Source organism: Epargyreus clarus, unplaced genomic scaffold (genome assembly GCF_041222505.1).
Source record: "Epargyreus clarus isolate Ecla_fem2 unplaced genomic scaffold, WU_Ecla_fem_2.2 ptg000012l, whole genome shotgun sequence".
Lineage (NCBI taxonomy): Eukaryota > Metazoa > Arthropoda > Insecta > Lepidoptera > Hesperiidae > Epargyreus > Epargyreus clarus.
This window is the reverse complement of record NW_027332220.1, coordinates 10931488-10954927: the sequence shown is the minus strand read 5'-3', so window position 1 is coordinate 10954927 and position 23440 is coordinate 10931488. Positions and strand designations below refer to the sequence as shown.

General features: G+C 35.2%; 2 protein-coding genes across 2 annotated transcripts in view; one reads left to right on the top strand and one right to left on the bottom strand.

Moving 5' to 3' along the window:
- mbo (Nuclear pore complex protein Nup88) overlaps positions 1 to 2739 on the top strand; it is a 129872-nt gene extending 127133 nt beyond the window's left edge. The window contains exons 13-15 of the mRNA XM_073078573.1: positions 113 to 269; positions 1630 to 1718; positions 2570 to 2739. Coding sequence (XP_072934674.1) covers positions 113 to 269; positions 1630 to 1718; positions 2570 to 2636 — 313 coding nt within the window. The 3' untranslated portion in view covers positions 2637 to 2739. The remainder of the gene's footprint in view (positions 1 to 112; positions 270 to 1629; positions 1719 to 2569) is intronic.
- A 968-nt stretch (positions 2740 to 3707) lies between these two features.
- CBP (sarcoplasmic calcium-binding protein) lies at positions 3708 to 19986 on the bottom strand. Its single transcript, XM_073078558.1, has 6 exons — positions 19713 to 19986; positions 7900 to 8088; positions 7062 to 7223; positions 5711 to 5851; positions 5005 to 5124; positions 3708 to 4637 (listed from the first exon to the last, which is right to left on the bottom strand). Exons 1-6 carry the CDS (start codon positions 19812 to 19814, stop codon positions 4527 to 4529), a joined length of 825 nt encoding a protein of 274 aa, XP_072934659.1. The 5' UTR covers positions 19815 to 19986; the 3' UTR covers positions 3708 to 4526.
- Between the last annotated feature and the right edge of the window lie 3454 nt (positions 19987 to 23440).

Here is a 23440-nt window from a genome sequence, read left to right as displayed (position 1 = left end):
CAATTCTACCCCCAACGGGATAAAATAGGGGATGAAAATATTACTTCGTAACGCGAGCGAAGCCGCGGGCAAAAGCTCGTTATCTTATATAATTGTATCCTATTCCCACCAGGTGTTCAGCGGTGGTTAGAAGTCTTCGTTCGGCGGCGAGGACCACTGCAGCAGAGAGGGAACTGCTGGAAGAGCTGGAGAGACATAGAGCGAGGGGGGACCAGTTGGCGGATAGGATCAAACTGGTCAAGGAACATGCGCTGTACAAACGGGCTGAGGTGGGCATACGAACATATATGTACTATGTAGTGATGTTGCAAGCATGTTCGAGTTAGAGGCGTGTTACTGTGACGATAACTTTATTGTAACTGCCTAAATAGTATTATTTAGTGTAAGAGTATTCTTACGCTAATTTATACAGGGTGGATACTTTCACACGACAATAATTTTAACCACATGAACCTATCCATCACTCAAGCCTCTAAACACATTTTCAATCAAATATATTTTTTTAAACGCTTTCTACACTGACAGCCCCACACTAGGATTCCCTGTGCCATGGACACACACATAGACAAATACACAAACACCCAGACCCAGAAACAGAAATCTAAATTCATCATTTAGATATCTGTCTGGCCGGGGATCGAACCCGGGACCCTTTGCGCGTCAGACCGGTATGGTGGCCGCTCCGCCACGCGGGACGTCAAAATATATTTATGCATTTTTCAAATCTTTTATACACTTTGTCTAATCGCAAAACATTATAAATCCAGACGTAATAAAACTATAATGTTGCAAAATCTTCAAAGTAAGGAAATGCATATTGTACCTAATTCCTAAGACATAAGGATCACACTTGCAGCAAAAGATTTTACGTTATGACACTGCACTGTTGCGACTCTTATCAATGGTGAGTAAACTGATGTTAATAAATGGCGTTGTATTTTTTACCCCTTCATTTAATATTTTGTTTAAATTTATTTTTTTAATTCGATATTAAGTGTTTTAATTATTATAACGTGTTCCAAGGATGGAGTAGGTCTTGTGATTTCATTTATTGTCGTATGAAGGTATCCACCCTGTATATTGCAAGCCTCAGCTCCACACCACATATACATATTAGGAGCTAGCCATTCACCGCGGATTTGCTCGCAGAGGTAGATGGCAGTAGTTGTTTTTTAATAAATTGTACCCTATGTTATTCTCTGAACCCCTGAGTGAGTACCAAATTTGGTAACAATCGGTTTAGTAATTGAGGCGCGAAAGCGTAGCAAAGAAACAAAGTGTAGTGTGGAACTCCTACTATTAGACGCCCCAATATAATATAACTAACAGTAATATTAAGTTAATAAATAGCCTTTCAACACAAGGATCATTTCTGACATCTTTATAATAAGTCTTTAAAAGACTTCAAACAAGGAAAATTTATATTCGGCAACTATGTATATAGATATGTACTATACTATGTATATATATGTAAGTTTGTAAGACACGGTTTTCTCAAAAAAAATAATAATCTAATTTGTTTATTAATTATATGAAAACGGTAGAAAGTTGATAACTATAACAATAGACATATATATAGTAGAAAAAGTAATCTTGAAAATATACTAATTTGTATATTTATGTTACCAGTTGAAGCAATGGCAAGAGGAATACAAGAAGAAGAACACGGCACTCGGCAAGTCCCACAGCGACACCATCTCCTCGATACTACAACAGCAGTATGTATCTTCTTTTTTGTAATTGAAGTATCGCACATGCAGTCAACATGATGGTAAGCGGTCACTGCCGCCCTGGACATCTATTAATGTCCGCGCCAAACTGCTAGTCCGCTCCGAATATAGAAACGAGTCGCGTCGCAATAGCAAATTGTTGGTACTAGGATGAAGTCGGCGCGGGACCCCCCGACCCTCTGCTGCCGACTGTGATGTGTGATGCTCTGTTAGTGTGTCCTTACGTTACGGAGTATATGCTAACTAAACCTGCGCGCAACAATTACAGGCCCGTGCCAGATGTAGTACAAACATTTGAACACAGTCAAGCACGGGTATTTGAGTATTGGTTCAAAGCTTGCTACAAATATTTGCACTTTACCATTGGTGTCGTTTTTTCGAGCGTACATCAAAGCGATCAAATTTCAAGTATGTGCGGATCCTGCTACACATGCGCAAAGTCCAGTTGCTAAGAAACCATGATATGAGTGACAGAATAAAATATTTAAACAAATAAGTGTTCAAATGTGTGGGCAAAGTCTTTGTTCAAATATTTGTTTATGTCTGGCACGGGCCTCAGAGCGGACTTAAATTTGGCGCGGATTATACCAACTCTATACAGAATTAATTTTTCGAGTAAGTCAAGACCAAATTTTAAATTATAAAAAATAGCTAAAAGTGCTAAAAGGCGTAACAAGGCCGACAAAGCGTGAGACAAATAAAATATGTTAGTAAATAGATTTATAAATGTGAATAATGCTCGATATTTCGTAATCGACTGCAAAATTTAATATTGCGATAGTGTTAATAATTCTCTATTAAGGTTTACAATTACATACATTTATGTTTTCTATTTTCAGAACGAATCAAATATCAAGTCTCATCGAGGAAACGAAGCTGCTTAAAGACCAGCTGAGCATTGTTTAATAATTATTAATTAATATAACTGATCTTAGTATTAATTGTTACTTGATTGTTCATTATGTTCTACCAGTGTTTGTTTGAAATTAAATACTTTGATTCGATTTAATTTTGAGTATTTTTCAAAGACTATTCGGGTTGAATAATATGGGAGGTTCTTGCCTCCCTTATTTACTGTATATTTAACTACATAGGGTATTATTTTCAAGTGTACAGCGATCGCCAATTTTGAAAGTATAAGATTCTCAAAGCAGTTACGGATGATTACATTTAAAAAACATTTTTATATAATATGGGAGAAGCAGGCGATCTTGCAATCCACATTATGTTAAGTGACTACTGCCGCCCATGGACATCTGTAATCAACCCCAGATGGGATTAGATATTCCTACCTGAGGTTGTCCACATCCGATATTCATTTAAAATTTAAAAAATGTGTGAAAATGAAAATCATTTATATAATGAAATAACAAATTTGAAAGATACGTTTATTGAGATTCTTCTCAAAGTCTTGCATTTTATCTTTTTCTATCTTAGTATACAATTTTTTCTTTTAATAAACATTCTTGAATGTCTTAAAACTAACTAAAACTATACAAAAATAGTTGAAAATTAATTAAAAAAAATCATAGAAATTCGTGAAATTACATGTTTTAGAGTCTATAAAGACGTTATTAGGAAGAAATTATTTTATATTCGTATTAAAATATGATAAAGTACGTCCCATACTTTTTTATTTTTTTAACATCACATTTTTTTATTCCTTAAGAATATTTAAACAGAGAAAACTATAAATGTTAAGTATTACAAAATATAACTTGTTTAAAAAAGTATTAAATTCCTAATGTCTGAGCGAGAAATGCATACAAAAGTGTTATTTTAGATTACATTATTTATTAAAACAAGTTACAATTTACGATGACTCTGCATGACTATGGATGACATTGCTTACGGCAAAAATAGGCACATAACACAGATTTTTAAAGCAGGTGAAGAGTAAGAAAATATTGGTAATGACTTTAAAAATTAGAAATTTGTGATTGTGATTTTATTTTTTATGTGAGTGTGATTTTAATACAACTAAGGTATATTAATAGTACCTGGATTTAGAATATTTTGATCTCTGGATGATGTGGAGATAGAGTTGCATTGATTTAAAATGATAGTGCCACAAATAATTTAACTAGATTATTATGGGGTAGTGATATATATGACAGCAGTGATAGCCTAGTGGTTAAGAAACTCGGCCTCTAGATCGAGGGGTCCGAGGCAGGCACCTCTGATTTTTCAAAATTATGTGCGTATTAGAAATTAATTATCACTTGCTAAACGGTGAAGGAAAACATCGGAAACCTGCCTACCTGAGAGATTTATAAAAAAATCTCAAAGGTATGTGAAGTCTACAAATACGCACTTGGCCAGCGCGATGGACTATGGCCTAATCCTTCTCATTCTGAGAGGAGACCCGTGCCCAGCAGTGGGACAGTAATGCGTCGATGATGATGATGAATGATATATCATACATATACCTTGCTTTCTTAAGGTTATATTACCAACATTTAATCATATATATGCTTTAATGTAGTTTTGAAATCAATTATAATTTATCCAAAGGGACAGTTATCCAAAATATATAAACTTTATTTTCACTAAAATTTGTATTTACGGTCATTTCTTGTTTTTCGTACTCACACCTACTTTAGTGATATCTCACGAGTTATTCTAACACGTTTGACTCCTTTGAATTATGATCACCAACAAAGGTACCTATATACTAGTCTTACGCTAATTCTAACTAATGGCTTACACCAAAGTCTAAGTATTTAATAAAATGCACATAGAGTCATAGGCCCTAGAATATATGGGCTCGAAGGTCCCAAAATGGGGTTTAATAGGTTATATGTTAATGAGTGGTCCCCAAAACATCTTGGAGACTCTGGTCTCGTCCTCCGTGAAAAAGAAGTCCTTGCCGAGCTTCACGAACTCTTTCATGGAGAGTTTTCCATCCTGAAACAAGGTAAGTATATTATTTAAAGATTTTGTTATCTTATATATAAAATTCTCGTGTCACAATGTTAGTTACCGTACTCCTCCGAAACGGCTTTACCGATTTTCACCAAATTTTATATGCATATTCAGTAGGTCTGACAATCGGCTACTATCTATTTTTTATACCCCTAAGTGATAAGGGTTGTTCACCCTTAACATTTTTCAGCTTAGTCCTCAGGGGTAGCGGCGCATCTGTGGCCGTCCGCAGGTAGGAATATCTAATCCTATCTGGGGTTGATTATAGATGTCCATGGGCGGCAGTAGCCACTTACTATCAGGTGGATTGCATGCTCGTCTGCTTCTCCTTTATTTTAAAAGAACTTACCCCATTAACGTCGATGATCGCGAACGCTACAGCGGCGTTCTCGTGGCTGAGGCCGAGGCACTCGAAGAACAACTTGAACTCGTGCACCGCTATGTACCCCGACTTGTCCTTGTCTACAGCCTGGAAATAAACAATTAATTAAAAACAAGAACACTAACAAGTGGTGTTAACCGCCCACTGGCTACTACCGCCTAAGGCAGAGGTCAACAACCTTTTCAGTCAGAAGAACCAAAAATTACAATTTGCAAAATTTAAGTTTTTTAAAAGCCACTAAATTGCAATTAACAAAACGTCAAACTTTTTAAAGAGATACAAAATTATTTCCCGCCAACAATAAATAAAGTTTTTTAACACAAAAAAAATGATATTAGGCATATGGTATTATTAAATAATCACTTTTTATTTAAATAAAAAATTAAAACACATTAATTAATTTAACATTTTCTTACAACACTAACTTGTATTTCAAAAACAAATAATTGAGCACAATTACAATGATCAACAAAGCCATGGCTTAGCATGGTTATTCAAATAGAAAATTTAAACTTAACTAAACAATGTAACTTGTACAAACAATTTTTTTTTAATAAAATTAACCATATTTGCACACAAGTGTAGTTATACAATTTGCTATGGCGACGCGATTCATTTCTATATTCAGAGCGGACTAGCAGTTTTACGCGGATTATTCCTTGCTACTAGTTACCTTGAACAAGTACGGCAACCAGCGATGCGCCTTCTTCTTCAACGTTTTGTCGTTGAGTACGTGGTGCATATCCTCGAGATACTGCTCCACTGTTACGAAGTTGTAGGGGTCGATGGCGCCCCATTGCTCCTCCCAGGTTAGCTGCAAAAAATAACATTTATATAGAATATAAGCACCACTTTTATTTGAAGGTAGAACCCTTTGTGGTTCGACTCCGGCGGCACCACCGCCACACCTATTTCTTGCGCATAACAGCAGTGTTAGGCGCTGCTGTGTTCCGGTTTGAAGGGTATGGTAAGGGAGACATACTTTTCCGAGGCGTTCCAGCTTAGTCCTCAGGGAAGCTGTTCACAAATGCGTTACCAATCCTGAGGCCTTCCCTCATATGTACATCTTGGAAACCTTGAAACGCAGAACTGCACTCTACACATATGTTTTCTTCAATATTTTTCAGTAAATTTAAAACCAATACTTTTTTCTCCACGCGTCATCTTTTTTTTCCGCATTTTCAAATAGCATCAAGTATATAAACAAACAACTCTCCAAACTCAATTTATTTGTTATATCTCAACAGAAACGTTTAAACATTTTTATTTTATTATCACGACGCCTTTGTGTATCGACCCTACTTTTTTCTCAGAGGTCGCACGCCGATCTACCTGAATGCTTTTTGTATAACTTTTTTATGTTCCTACATTTTGATTGGGAATTGAACCGAAATAGGAAGCCGTGGCGTTCATTCAGGGGCATATTTAACTTAAAGTTTTTGATTTAGTTCATTTTTAGTAACAACATAACTATGAATATTTATAATTGTAGATAATGCTTACTTACTGATTTCGAAATAAGTACTATTTAGGTTCTCAAAGATGTGTAAAGTCTACCTTGTTCAGCGTGATGGACTGTTACTTAAAATCTTTTTATTCTGTAAAACCTATTTCCAGCAGAGGAACATTGGCTAGATTATGATGTGTGATAAAAACAGAAACTTTAAACCCTAAGTTTCTTAGTTGAAGTCTACCAATTCGCATTTGGTCAGCGCAGTGTAATTTGACCTACTACCCGGCTCATCCTAAGAGACCTGTGCCCAGCAGTGGGAAATGGTTAATGATGATATAATTTGACGTCCTGCGTGGCGAAGCGGTCACCATACCGGTGTGACTCGCAAAAGATTCCGGGTTCGATCGCAGGCCAGACAGACATCTGAATGATGAATTTAGATAGCCCATGATCTAAATTCATCATTCAGATGTTGTGTGTCATGTTTGTGTGTCTTTGTGTGTAACAATGGCACCCACGATAGAATTCTATTGTGAGGCTGTAAGTGTAGAAAACATTTCTATAAAGTTACCTTAATAATATCAGTGAACTCCTGCGCTTGCGCATCATCCAAGTGTCCCAGCGCCTTGAACCGCTCGGAGAAAAGCAGGAAGTCATTGAAAGAGATCAACCCATCCTTGTCCACATCCAGGATATTGTGGACTGTGCGCATCTTGCGTCGCCAGAACTCCGACTGAAAGAAATATAGGTAAGTTTACTATTATATATTAAAAAAAAGTAGTAGATGAAACTATTCCATCTGATGGTAAACGTCACTACCGATAATGGTCATCTGTAATCAATTAGATGAAGTCGTCGGCCTTAGAGCGTTTGTCCACCGCCACCGTCACCGAGAACGAGATTATTTTGGGCCGACTTTAATATGAAGTGACGTACGTGCAGTGGACAAGCGGCTATAGTAAATGTATGGTGCTACTCCTATATTATAAAAAAACGACCCGCTACTTCGGGGCCGTCATCTCTTTGTCGGTGACGATCCGGTGACGGCGGTGGTGGACAAACGCTCTTGAGTCGGCCACAGATGTTACTCAAAGGATTAGATGGGATCGTATCTTGTATAAGTTTGTCCCTTACTACACATTTTGGACAGTAAAAACTTCTTGATTCGGCTCTTGAGACACCACTGCCACCTCTGTCTTATAACAGCAGTCTTATGAAGGGTGTGTGAAGAAGGGTGAAGCATTTCAACTTAGACCTCTATCTACCAAGGCGCATACAACCGACTGACCACAGATAGGACCAGAACCGAATCTCGAGTTGAATACAGACGTTTATGGGTGGCAACGGCCACTTATTCTCATGTGGACTGCATAATTACGTTATAAATAAAAGAAAGTGAAGTAACTTACCCTATCATATCCTTTGCATTCAGTATCGGAATCACTCTCGCTCTCGGAGTCACTCAGTTTTTTCCTGCGGTCCTCCTCAGGTCTGCCGTGCTGCTTGCTGTAGCGGCGCAGAGCTGAACGGTCTACATCTTCCTGGAAGGGCTGGATGTAGCACATCTTGCCGTTGCACGCCACTTTGGTGTGGATTAACTGGAAAAGACATTGCTTTTAGTAAAAGATGTTACATTTTTTGGACTGCAATTAACACCTTTATTAAGTAACTAGCTGACCTGGCAAACTTTGTACCGCCTCAAAATCTATTTAACAAATATATTTCATATAAAATACACCCTATGTTACTCGTATATAATGTAGCTTTCGAATGGTGAAAGCATTTTTAAAATAGGTCCAGTAGTTTTTGAGCCTATTCATTACAATCAAACAAACAAACAAAGTTTTCCTCTTTATAATTAGTGTAGATTGATACCCACTTTTAATATAAAACAACATTTCAACATTTGCGTGCTATATATTAAATGTTTAAAAAATCCGTCAAGCTGATAAAATTACAAATGAAATCTATTCCATTTTAAAAGTTGGTAGAATTCTCTGTGGTTCTACTCTTTCTGCCTAATATCAGCATTGATAAGCGCTGCTGTGTTCTGATTTGAAGGGGACATATTTATCCGAGGCTTTCGGTTTAGTCGTCAGGTTGAGCATCGCTGCCGTCCAACATCAACCCCAATCCCAACCTCAGGTATCAGATGGACTGCATGCTCGTTTGCTAATTCAATATTACAATAATTATAGTTTAAAAACTAAAAACCACGCTAAAATCGCACAAGGGAAATAGTTAATCCTGATTCCTGACGATCCTGTTAAGGTGAATGGGATAAAATTATTAAAATCGTGTATTGTCATCGGTTCTTGATAATTGTTCAAAATTTTAAATTAATCGGACCGTTTAAAGTGGGTAAAAATCGAGTTCAAAGATTCCGTTACATACACACATACATACATACATATATACATAGATACAACCAAAACTAATATAAATTAAAAAATTGGTAAAAAAAATCTTTTAAAACACAATATCATTCATCGCTACACTTAAACACGTATGTACAATAATAAATTGTTCATTTACTTTCTATAATATCTCACTACACGTTAATAAGGTCCAAACACGTCATGAAATAAATATTTATTTCTTTGGCATCAAAACAAAGAGTCGATGCACATAATTGCATGAAACTCATTGTCATTCTATCTAGTGTGGCCGGTCAATGATCCCGGGCGAGTTGAAAGTAATCTGAAGGTCTTCCTATATGCACCAAACAGATGTTAGTGAGCTCCGTAACCGAAACTATCGGGTATCAGAAATAAAAAAATATCCGAAACTGAATCAGATACAAAATTTTCAAATAGTTTGGGATGTTGGCGGAGTGTAAATAACACTATATACCTTATATATTACATAAAAAGATTTAGCTGTTCAGTTACTTTACTAATAAAATCAACTTACTATCAGTATTTTCTTCAATTTTACAATTCCTTAATAATTTAATAACCGTAACCGAAGCTACTTTGTTATTATACGTATAGGAGTAGCAGAAGAGCATTCCACCTGATGGTAAGTGGCTACTGCCGCCCATGGATAATCAACCCCAGATAAGATTAGACTCCTACCTGAGGTCGGCCACAGGAGGGCCGCTACCCCTGAGGATTAAGGAGGAATGCCTCGAAAAATTATATCTCGCTTATAACACTGCTATTAGACAGTAATCCGTGTGGCGGTGGCGCCGCAGGAGTCGAACCACAGAGGGTACTAACACCTTGATTTAAAATGATGGGATACTCCGACATAATTCCACATCTGTCGCAATATCCGAAACTGATATGATATTTTTAATAAATCCGTATTCAGATCCAGATCCGAAACTTCCAATCAATACATCCCAGTCAACTGCATGGTTTTCCAAAAATTATCGTGAAAGTTGTAAGTCGACTACTGTGGTCAAATTAATAGACCCTACAAATTATATTACGGCTTTTCTCAATTGCTTCTAATTCAAGATATTGAAATTAATGAGTCCTCACCATCAACCCATTACTGTCCCACTGCTGGGCACAGGTTTCCTCTCAGAATAAGAAGGATTAGGCCATAGTCCACCGCGCTGGCCAAGTGCGTATTGGTAAACTTCACACCTTTGAGATTTTTTTTTATAATTCTCTCAGGTATGCAGGTTTCCTCACGATGTTTTCCTTCACCGTTTAGCAAGTGATAATTATTTTCTAATACGCGCATAACTTTGAAAAATCAGAGGTTCCTGGGATTTGAACCGCGGACCCCTGGATCGATAGGCCGAACCGAGCTCAAAATAATCTTTCTTTAGTAAGTAAATTAGATCTTTTAATTCTCTTCTCTTCAGTACTATGTGGATCATCATCATCAACCCATTTCCGTCCCACTCCTGGGCACGGATCTCCTCTCAGAATCTATGTGGATGCGGATGACTTAAATTCTCGTAAAATTCCTGTTCTATTCTGAGTTGATTACAGAAGTTATGAGCAGTAGAAACACATACAACGTGGTATGCATGCTCGCTTGCTTAGAAACAAAATGGATTACATCAAAAACTTAAATCGATCAATTCATGTCGAAGTTTAATATCATATACATACATAAGAATGGACTGTGTACATTCTTGTAATATTCAGAGTAATGTAATCTAATTAGAACACGTACACAAACGATGTACGTTGTACCACGGTACTGTAGTACCTTGTACCACCCGATGCATGTCTCTTGCCTAGCTCGTACGAACCGTGTCGATGACCGCGTTATGCAACATTGCCACGCACTAGTTGAGTTTTGTGAGACGCCGATACGTGATAATGATAACACAAACGGGCAAATAGACCTGTAGGGCTTATTCTGTAAAATATCTACACGAATTTGACACCCTTCAATCATCATCAATCAATCAATATAATCAACTTGTTTAGATCTTTCGCCTATCTAAGATAAAATTTAATAATGTCTGCCTAATAATAATTGACAAAAAACGATCATTGATTTTTTCGAATTTGATTTCGATTTCGATTTGATTTTTTGAAATTTGATCGATTATTCTTTATATGGCAAATAACTAAAAGCAGCAAAACAGCAACAAAAGGTGTCATTAGACTCTCAAATCTCGATTTATTACAATTTCGATGGCTTTGGAGCAACTGAAATTAAAAAAATAAATTCGTGTTTCGAACATAAGATTTACAACAAAAAAAATGATTTTCGTAGTGTTAATTCCATACATATCTAATGTCTCACTTTCTCACACACAAAAGATCATCTGAGCATCCATATATTAGTTTTTCCAGCGCAGGCGTTCAACGGACGCATACGCTAACTTGGCGATATTAAAACCCAAGCTACCGTACTCTCATGCAAGAGGCGCTATCGTCGCTTTCATTCGCGCCAATTTTACTTTATATTTACTCTAATCTCTACGTCTAATAAATAATTAAATCAGAGTTAACCACAGGGACGGATAGGCCAGTATAGCTTTTTTTAAATCTATACCATCATTTAAAGAATCTCTGCAATAAATTTCCATACCAAATTGTTTTATTTCTTGAAATATACTATATTTTTTTAATTATGCGCCCAGTATGTAAACAATCATGGCCCTATCGTAACTGTGCCGATGACCGGGTTATGTAACCACGAACCACGGACCCAAGAATTAGTTACGAAGGTAATAAATTATAGAATTACGTATTATTTTAGTACGAAGGTGTGGCGTAGTCTATTTAATCGTGTTTCTGTTAGTCCAATATAACTATATATTACACATGGCGATTTTCTTAATAGTTTTCGAAATCTACACGACTTAACCTGAGAACTTACAAGAAATTTGATGAAGTAGAGGTGACTAATAATTCTAACTTAGTCCTTATGGGAAGCAGTACACCTGTTATATCATAGACTTCAATTCTATTTGAGGTTGATTACGTTTTTAAAGCGCAAAGACCATTTACCAACCATTTATATGGACTGCAAATTTTTGTCTTTTTTATTTCTTTAAGAAAATATTTGCCTTTTTTTCTCACATTTTAGAAAAATCTTTTATTTGAGCAAAATTATCAGAAAATATAACATTACGAGAGACAGCATGCATCCTATGCAGATATTTTAAAATGAAGGAACCACCTAAGTCAATAGTGGCAAGAGACTGGTGCATGTGGCCATACAGCCATTTAACCGTGCCGATGACCGCATTATGCAATATGAGGCCAACCACGATAAAATCTATACATTGTATACATTCGAAAATGACAAATTGAATCGGTGTAACCACGAGTAATCATATGTATTTGGACTTTTGGAGGCTTATTAAAAATCGTGTCAGTTAATCGTTTCCTGCCCAAAAATGATTTTGTAAGCACAAAGTTGTTATAAACACTATAATTAGTCTTAAAAGCGTTTATTTAAAACTTTTTCGTTTTTAGGGTTACGTGCCCGAAGGGTAACAGCGGAACCCTATTACTAAGACTTCACTGTCTGTCCCTCTGTCACAGGGCTCTATCTGTGGAACCGTAATAGATCACTTAATTTTTTTAACAGAGGATGCATAATGGTGGCCGCTATAATAACAAATACTAAAAATAAAATAAAGTTTAATATTAAAGTCTCCATACTACAAACCGGTATTTTTCGGTACGATCTAACTGTTAAACCGTACTAGGAAGATATGACTTCTATTAATATAAATACAAATAAGAACAATAAAACATATTTTAATATGGTTATGAACATTTTGTGGTACGGAAGCCTCCATGTGCGAGTTCGTATTTGGCGAATTATTCTATAATAACAATTTAATATTTGAACTAACTCGATTGCAGGGAACTAGATATTTTTACAGAAAGGGTTAGGCAATAGTCCAATGGGTCCTCAAATGCATATCAATTGGCAGTTGCACTGATCTTTCGAAATATAGTAAATAGATAAAGATAACGTTTATCATTTTCTTATCATGTCTCTATGCGCGTAAGAAGCATAAACATACAAAAACGGCCATTTTGGGTAACATTTTTTATAGAAATAAGTCATGCTAATCATAGATTATGATGCCAAATTTAAAATGAAATTAAAATCTTTAATCTAAATGTTTTCGGATACTGTAATTGTTTAGGTTATACAAGATGGCAGCACATTAAATTCGTTAAATTCCCTGAAGTTCTGATAGCGCATGATCCCAGTGATCTATGACATTACAAACCATTAAATCAGTGAGCCACATCATTTATATTTGACACCTACTTATTTTGTACACACTACATGTTGTATACATTATAATATACTGAAAGTTAATAATGATTTGGAAGTCTATTTTGTTACATTGTAAATTTTTTAATGAATATTTTTATCGACATAATTGATGATATCTATGATTTAAAAAATAAGCACCATTTTTATGTCATAATACTATTAAAATTAGTAGTAGCTATCATGGTTATGGAGATATGTAACTGTAACGGAATACAATATAAAAATTTTGGATAAGGGCCGTGTCTAAATGAGATAATACAGTAGTAGCGAGTGTTTGCTTGGAAACAAATACGAAATATTAGTTTTTTTTATAGTTATACCTAACGATAATGTAGCCGGGTTGCCTGATGGCAAGCAGTCACCGCCGCCTAAGAACATTTGCAACACCAGAGGAGTCGCCAATGCATCGCTGACTTTGAAGGAGAGCTCTTTTTGCACCCTTCTTGTCAGCCCCATATCAGGGCTCAGGCAATATCTCATCAGGAGAAAGTTCATTCCACATGTTACTTGTATTTTCTTTACTTTTACGATTACTTAAAAATCGAATATTCATAACTGAAACTACCCAAAAGTATCCGAAAATCGGAAATAATATCATATCCGTATACGTATCCGTAACAACTCTAGTAGTAAGTACCTACTATAGTCTGTGTTAACTTTATAATGATTGTGTTGTCCCAAAGGCAATGGTCGCTCCATTTATTCCGGCCTCAAGCGACGATTTGCAATTTGGTTCACGGCTGGACCAATAACACCAATAATATTAATGCAGATATATTGCACCTTGATTTTATTGCCGTCCGGTTATACCCGTTAAAATATTTAAATTATAGGAACTGGCCTTAGACGTTGTTAATTTTTTATGACTTTTAATAAAAATCAGCGTAGTCATAGATTAGTAAAGATTACTCGCTCCTAACAAGAATACGTAAGCTTTTGGCAATTGTCACTGTCATCTATTTTCATGTTTGAAAAATATTAAAAAATGTAGTTTTTAGATCATTTACGAATGTAACCATATTTCTTCGCACTTTTTCTTCGATTTCACCTCTTAACTGCGCATGTCGGCGTTATTCCGCGTAAATTACACCATGACAGCCATTAAACGGCTGACAGAATTGTCAGCTGTTTAAGTCATTTAATGGCTTCCTTGAATTACAAGGTGGTGAGGTTTCTATACTTATCTATGTGTAGAGTAAGTTAGTTTTATTTTGTGGTGTAACTTAATTAATAGTTATAATTTCTTTTTCTTCGGTTTCGGAGAATTTGAAATAAAGAAATACAGCATTAATGCGTGATAAATAGATGTCTGTCACCGACTCTGCTGCTGACAATTAAAATGATCTTCTGTTGTGTATAATTTTGTATTCATTTCGTTACAATATTCAACCAAGACAAAAAAGAAACAAAGGAACGGCCCCTATATTGTCTATTTTTAGCCACTTGCTGTCGTCAAGTTGCAATATATGTGCATTATTTCGCGCGTACGCAACAACGCAGTTCCCATTCATGTGAAATAGTTTTTATAGGTCCGTTATAATTTTTTAAATATAAGATAATCTAACAGTACAGTCATAGCGACACCTTTTTTATGATTTTGCCGAAGAATGTTTTATTTAAGGAAAAGAATACGCTTTATTTTTGCAAATGCGACTTACACGTAATTAATACCTATTGTTTTTGTAGACCTTAAAACATAGAAAAATAAAGTACAATTTTTAACAATATTTTTCAGGAGACGTTTTTTGTTCTAGTGAAAGTTCTCCTCTATACTCCCTAGTATAGAGGTTTTCACACTTTGCCGTCGATGTCTAAACGGTGTGGATACTACAAATTGTATTTTCGATCTATAATAGGTTAAATTTAGATAAATTGAGTACAACGGGCGTAGGACAAGGTAGGACGTTGTTACCTATGCCCTAACATTGAGTTGTCAGAATTAAAAAATCGGACATCAAATAATAATCTGTGATTGATTCTATGATCGAATAGACAGCAGTCTATGCGTTAACATTACTCCTTTTTTGCTTCAAAAGAAAAAGGAGATAATTTATAATACGATGAGGAATCAAAATAAAATAAAATCTTCACATAAACAGGTCCGGCCAGTGATGTTCCAAGGTCGACAAGAGTGATCGTTTATGTAGCTTTATATTTATACATAATTTTTTATACTTTCATAAATTTTACACTTAATGTAATGAAAGTATAACCTTGCATGTCTTAAAAGTAAAAGTAAACCAGTATTCGATATTTATAAGAACTATCACGAAGACTATTACAAATCATTACGAAGACTTTATAATGAACGAATTATTTGGCGAAACATACCTTTTTTCAATAAAACCTAAAAAGTTGAGGTCGGCCACAGAAGCGCCGCTGCACCTGAGGACTAAGCTGGAACGCCTCGGAAAAGTATGTCTCCCTTACCACACCCTTCAAAACGGAACACAGCAGCGCTTACAATGCTGTTATTAGGCAGAAATAGGTGTGGCGGTGGTGTTACAAAGGGTTCTAACACATTCAATACCACCTTTAAAAACAAAAAGAAAATTTTATCCTATATTTAACATTGCAATAATAAAGTGTATTAAAAGAAAGAGTGAGATAAAAATATTAATTTTGATTGTTTATTTTTAAAATTAGAATCTACACGAATGTAGGAATCTTGTTTGAAAGTTTTAATATAATATGCAATGGTATTAAGAGCTGTAGTTTTTAGATTGTCCGTTTAAAGTTTATGATTACACGGTATGCCGCGGACAGTGGACTGCCATTGAAAATAATAATAAAAAGTAAACCATTATCAGTTACAAAAATAGACACAGTTTGCAAACAAACTCGTGAGATAATATTATTTTATTGTGATGAACGAATTATCGTTTAAAACGAACGGTCAACTCGATGAAGGTCGATTTTTAACGAGGCGAATGAATTGTAATCAAATACAAGATGGCTTCCGACCCTCTTTATCTTTTTATAATAGCCCTTTTGTTAAACAGGACGCAATACAGATTATTATTAATTAACTTCTGCTTGTGACTTCACCAATATACCTAATAATGTATTAGTTATTTTGAATTCATGTCTTAATGCTTAAGACTTAATATTCTTTGTCCAGCAAACCTCTGTCTTTTACCTTGATAGTTCCGCTACAGTTTCTAGGTTTGATTCTTAGCCAGGCAGATATCTAAATAATATTCTGTGTCTTTGTATATAATCTTTGTGTTTCAAAATTTTATAAGTCAACTGTAAAGAAGCTAATCATATCAAAATGCATACGTAAAGTTATTTAGCTTCATGCAACAGTCAATCCAAATCAGTTCAGATAAAAAAAATATAATTATTATTAAATTTATTTATTTATATATTTCTATAACGAAGCTTAAAAATAAATGATAAACACAAAGGTACATAAAGCATAAAACCTACAATATTAATTGAGTAACAGGTAGCATACAAAGCAGGTTAGCCCCTGAGACAAAGCCGTTACTTCGATAAGGCAAGTGTTTATAATTCCGTAGGGCTGACTCAATGTTGCCAGTATCCTACGTTTAATTGCCCGTAACGACAAAAGGGACGCTTGTTACGATAGATGGATGCATTCAATATGATTTTAAACCTTCACTGCTATAATAGATAAGTATAGATATATCACCGCCTTGTAATTGAAGGAAGCCATTAAGCCATTAAGTGGTGCGAAAACACGAAATCGAAGAAAAAGTGCGGAGAAATATCGTTTTATTCGTAAATGATCTAAAAACAACATTTTTTAATATTTTCCAAACACGAAAATAGATGACAGTGACAATTTCAATTGTCAAAACTGGTTACATTTTCTTGTGAGGAGTGAGTAATCTTTACTAATCTATGACTGTTGTAGATAGAAATATATAATCAATCAAATACGATAGGCCTCTCAAACATTTCATATGGAGATCTCTCCTGAAAGAAATTTCGAAGTCAAATAAAACCACAACGATTATAAAACTATTCTATGAAACATTAACACAACTTTTAATCTCAATGTATTAATTATTACTCTGAGGGCAAGCCAATTTGAGTTGATAACAATAGAATTTGAAATTGAAACGATAAAGCAGAATTTCTTATAGACAAAAATTTCTCATGTCCGCGTACGTTTGTGCTGCTTCACGTCATTGTCGACTTTTTATCGACGTCGAAAATACAGGAGGTATTTTTATGTACTTATGTTTGTATTTTATGTATTGTTCATGAAATTATAGATATGAATTATAGATATTGTTCATGAAATTATATATATAATAGCATGACTGGTAAAAGATTTATTTTGGTTTATTATTATCTTGTGTATAATTTTAAGTAAAATTGTTATAATTTTTAAGACGGAATACCGGCATTATTAACATGATTCTCAAGTTTAATTTAATTATGATATGAACGAAAATTGAATTTTCGTCTTTCGACATAAGCTTCGATCTATTTCATCATTCGTCTAATTAATTTGTAAATACCTATATAGTTTCATCCTAATGATATGTAAGAGGCGAAATAAAGGTTATCACTTATCAGTCCCACCGTTTCATGCTTTCATAATCATGTTCAATAATAAAATAAAATTAGGATTATAAATTTGGACGTATCTATCTATGCTAACAGAATCCTCTTAGTTATTTTAAGGTGGTCTTTGTAGTTCATCTCCGAATGTACCACAACCACAGCTTGTTATAATGAACATCAGTGTTAAGCGCTATATTAGGTACTTTGAAAGGCGATATAAGAAAGTAACTTAGTATAGTCCGCGCCAAACTTCTAGTCCGCTCTGAAGTTGTTGTGCACAGGTTTAGTTAGCATATACCTACGATAGACGAGACTCGTTTCTATATTCGGAGCGGACTAGCAGTTTGGAGCGGACTATACACGGGTGTAACTACGAATACTATGAAGAATTTAGTTAGATGGGGCTGCATGCTAGTTTGCTACTTAAATTTCCAATTTTATTTAATTTTGCTTTATTTTTTTCATTTTTCAGCCGTCATCATGTATCTATGTACATTTGTTAAAAATATATAAAGTGTCTTGGATCTGCAATTCTTGCATTAAATCCATAAAATTCGATTGTTTCACGGCACGAGTAAAATAAACATGTTTTAAAACACTTGTACCCACAGTTGTTAACCTGAAAACATGACGCAAACCAAACACATTGTCCCCAACTTAACGAAGTAGGTATAGCTTTCTCGCATAATTATTATCATGGATATTTGTAGGTTTAACTCATACTAATCTATGGTTTAACTGAAGATGTTAGATCAAGTAATCAACTTTAATCAATGCCAGGCGCGATCAAATAAAATGATAGATGTAGCCTCCATCATTTTTTTTTGAAAAAAATATTATGTCGTGTAGTAGCATTATGTAGTAGTTAAATATCCGTAATTTTGTGCTTTGGGCGGCAACGTTGAGCAATGGTGCTTGTTTATTATTCTAAAAGTCCTTAAACTTTGTTGATAACCTTGTGCGCGAACAAATTGTAAATAAACAAAGCTATTTTATTTCTTTTTTTTATTCCTGCGTTTTTTATCTATAATTCTTTGTCACAGTGTGACCACAGACTATTAAGTTATATATAGTATATAGTAGTATAGTGAAGAAAAATTGCCATGAACAAAAACAATAAAATTTGTTAAAAAGTTGTAAAATTGTAAAAAATCGCTAGTTAAAGTAGTATTCAACTTTAACTAGCGATTTTTTACAATTTTAGTAATCAATACTTAATTATTTTATGCTATACAATTGGATTAAAAAAGATTGGCTAACTTAGTTATTTAAAATACCCTCATCTTTTTATTCTAAACCAATTGACACAAGATCTACTTGCCATGTAACACCGACATGAATTAGAATCAACCTTCGATTTAGACCGACTTAAAACTTGTTACAGCCATAATAATTCATGATCAGCCATCGAGCCATAGAACCGGCTTTATGTTCCTACCTATTAAATCCGATTATTTAAAAATGGAATGTATCTAATCAGTCAACATTATTTTATAAACTCACCATCTGAGTTGCCAAAGAGCATTTATTAACTTGGAGTCCAACCAAAAAATGCAAGCCGCAAGCAACAAAAACAGTATCTAAATTATATTATAATCAATTATCTACATTCAAAATCCAGTAATTATTTTATCGACAATCTATTAAGTAAGTAGAATTATATGCGTTTTATAAATATTTTCTGTGTATTTTTCTTGTATTAACTTTGATTATTCTAGATTATTATTTTTAATTGGACAAACCATTAGTAGTCATTAAGTTAACGTTAAGCTGTTAACACACAAGTGAAAGGGCATAGTTTCAAGTGTTGTAAAGGTACATTAATAAATTTTATTGAAATTGACGAGTCATTTGCTTAATTATTTGGACGATCGTTACAAGTCAACATTCCATTGTGAAATCCACACTCAAGTAAATTAAACAACTTTCATTCTGATAAATAAAAAAACCATCTTACTTTTATTTGATTTTGTACACTGGTGGAGGATAGGATAGCCGCATTCCTCTCCAAACTCAATGCGGCAGAACGAAATCCGAGTCTCAGTAAAGAGATCGCCATTTTGTTACACTAGCACACTATCACATCTATTCAACAAAGTTTTATCTGTCCCTGTTTGTTATATTGTTTTTGTATTTAAAAAAATAAACTCCGTTACACTACCGCCCGAATTGAGCCTGCACCACATGCACAGAACTATCTGATTTGAATTTGGTGGACGCGTTCAGTTTTATTGGTCGTACTATTCGACGCGGGAGTGGGGTGAGCGTGCTCAAGTATAGTGCACGGCAACGTTCAGTGCACCCTTCGAGCAAATTTCATAGGATTTTAGGGCTTATTTACTTGTGAATAGGGAGTTTATTATTGTGAGTTTTTTAACCGCCATCTAAAGTTATGTGATAGTCTCTGTACGATTGCTTTTGTTTACCGGTTGTCTAGTGTGGGTAAACGACGGAATTTCAACTTTATGTTAAATGTTATTGAAATTATGGGCTGTTGGGTGCATTTTTGTCATTTTAAAATTGGAATTCGTTTTCGAGGACGCTATTTTCGATAGTTGTATTGACTTTGATTATGAAGGGAGCTGTAGGTTGATGGTTGAGTTGAATACGCTTTTAAACCCACGTAGGCCACGTATACGATGCATAGTAATTGCAATTTAGGTTAACGACTTGTCTTAGTTAATGATAAAGTAATTATAGTCTATTATTGTTGTAATAACGATAATGAACCTATAGATCAATAAAGATTTTCCTTATTTATTTTAATTTGAATATAATTCATTTTATACTTAGCATGTGCGCAACTTGTATGTTATGTAGACACAAATGTAGGGGGCCGTTCAAGTATTACGTAACGCAATTTTTGAAGATTTTTGACCCCCCCTCCCCCCCTTGTAACGCACCGTAACGTTTTTCTATACCCCCCCCCCCCCTAACGTTACGTAACACTCAAGTGTCAATTTTTACCCTAAACTCGCTAAAAAGTTATGTTATAGTTTTTATCCTTGGGATACTTTTACTTACATATTTACTTTATAATACTAAGAAATAAAACAAGAGATTTTTAATCCGAATAAGAGTAAAAACTAATAAAACATCAACTCCGAAAAAGCCGAACTAAGTCGGCTGAACCCACTCATTCAAGGGATTTCCCGTAAAACGTAAATGAAAAGGGTTGCCAATTTAGGAGTTTTAATTCCCTATTTTTTTATTAAAAAAAATGTTACGTAACGTGTATTACGGAAGACCCCCTCCCGCCCCTGTAACGCATCGTAACGTTTTACAAGACCCCCCCTCCCCCCCAAATTGCGTTACGTAATACTTGAACGACCCCTAGCTTGATAAGACGAGGTCAAAAAAACGATCAAAATATTAACGATAATGAAACGGACACAATATAAAATATTTATTTACTTACATAAAAATGATTAATTAATATAGTGACGTAATTTTTCATTTAAGTAATTGACAAAATTCGTTAAAAAATTTAATTTTCCGACCGGGTGTACACCCGGTTTCACTCAAAGTAATCGCTGCCGCCAAGTAGCTACTGCCGCCCGTGGACACCTGTATTCGACCCCAGATAAATGAGTGTTACCTGACAGGTGCGTTGCTAGCCCTAAGGACTAAGCTGGAACGCCTCGGATAACTATACCTATCTCCTTTAGCACACCCTCCGTATGATCCGGATGCCCTTAAACTTTTATTTATGTATGTCCCGTGCATAGGTCCCGTGATATGCAAGGTCACTGGCGAAATTAAATAGACTTATCTGAAAGATTGTATTCGTGGTAACCACATCTATTAGCAGTAAGTACTACGATAGATAAAAAAGAATTTAGTAGTTTTTAATGTAATTGTATTTTATGTACCCAAAGTTCCACAATGGATATTTGTAGTATTTTGTAGTATTATTATCAATCACAATCAATAACGTCATGGACGTTAGCGTATTTCTTTTTTTTTGGAACTGAAGTGGTAAAGATACAAACAGTCCACCTGATGGTAACCTGCCGCCCGACATGTATAATACATAAACACCAACTACATATAATGTATGTCCTACCTGATGTTAACAGTTGCGTTATTACCTGAGGCCTTAAAATGCGTAGTAGGTCTCTCCCTACCAAACAAACCCTTCAAACCAGAACACAGTAGCGCTAAAAACTGCTATTATAAGAATAATCGCCGCAATAGTGGCTTAAAGTCAAATTAAAGAAAAATCTAGAATCTTTACAAAATTTACGAATTACATAACATTAAAACCTGTCATGATTAATAAGTCATAAAGATCCATTAAATAATCGTAGATTGGCCTCTAGTTGTGAGTGCCTACGTGACATATCTCACCAAATGGCAATGATGGTCGCTTCCGACCATAAATTATCTGAACACCGCAAACAAAACATCTACGGCGTATCGTGTTTTTTATGTTACTCGATGTAAACAAAAACAAAACAACAAAAGATCTTAGTAAAAATAAATCTTAGCTTTGTTTCAGGTTTATAGCCTTCAACGTAACAACGACGACCATGAAAGTCGGGACATCTAAATGTCTTTTCATGGTATCTCCTGGTGTGTTCTATGTCCTTGGTGTGTCGCCCCGTGGTGGCGCTGTATCATTTAACCATCACCTATACCTACATTGAAGGTGGTAGAACCGTTTGTGGTTTGACTCCGGCGGCACAACCGTCACACCTATTTCTATCTCATAACAGCAGCGTTAAGTTCTGCTGTGTTCTGATTTGAAGGGAGGGTAAGGGATACATAGTCCTCAGGCGCATCTGTGGCAGATCTCAAGTAGGATTATCCTATCTGGGGTTTATTACAGATGTCCATGGGCGGCAGTAGCGACTTACCATCAGGTGGACTGCATGTTAGTCTGCTACTCCTAAATTATATAAAAAAACATAGACCATCGTCGTCAACCGATTACTGTCCCATTGCTGAGCACGGGTCTCCCCTCAGGGGTTATTCCACCGCGCTGGTCAAGGTCAATTTTTTTCACAATGTATTCCTTCGTCATTTAAGTATGTGATAATAATCAATTTCTATAACTTTGAAAATTCAGAGTTGCGTGAAAGATGCCTGGAATTTGAACCCCGGACCCCCGAATGAGAGGCAGTTTCGTTACCTCCAGCTCTGTATCAAAGGTATTTTCGATTATTATTGCACTATTAAATTTTTAAATGACTAAAATACATGTAGACAGATATGTTACCTCTGCTTTTTCGTTACCTCAGGGCCTCGAAACCTTCAAATCCGGCCCTTTCCCTACTTAACATTTGTGTATTGTTTATGATAAAACCCTAAACGATACAGTTTTCCTTGTTTGTGACCGTCTGGCGCCACCTGACCCAGTAGGAAAGTTATCAATAGATTGTCCAAGCTGTGTTTAACTTTATTTTAATAGAATCTTTTAGAATAAATCGATTTAATAGTTCTTGCCATGGACGTGCCAGATGTGGAATGAACTTCCTTCTGGGGTATTCCCGGAGCGCTATGACATGGGGCTCTTCAAAAAAAAAATTTAACAAAAAAATAAAACCGACTTATATGTCACTACAAAGTAAAAAATAATTCATATAAATGTTGGCTTAGTACATATTTCTGAAATCGGCGCTCTTTCGTTGGATAACGGTGTAAACAGCGTGTCCAGTATGAGCGCCGACGCGCGAGCTAAGA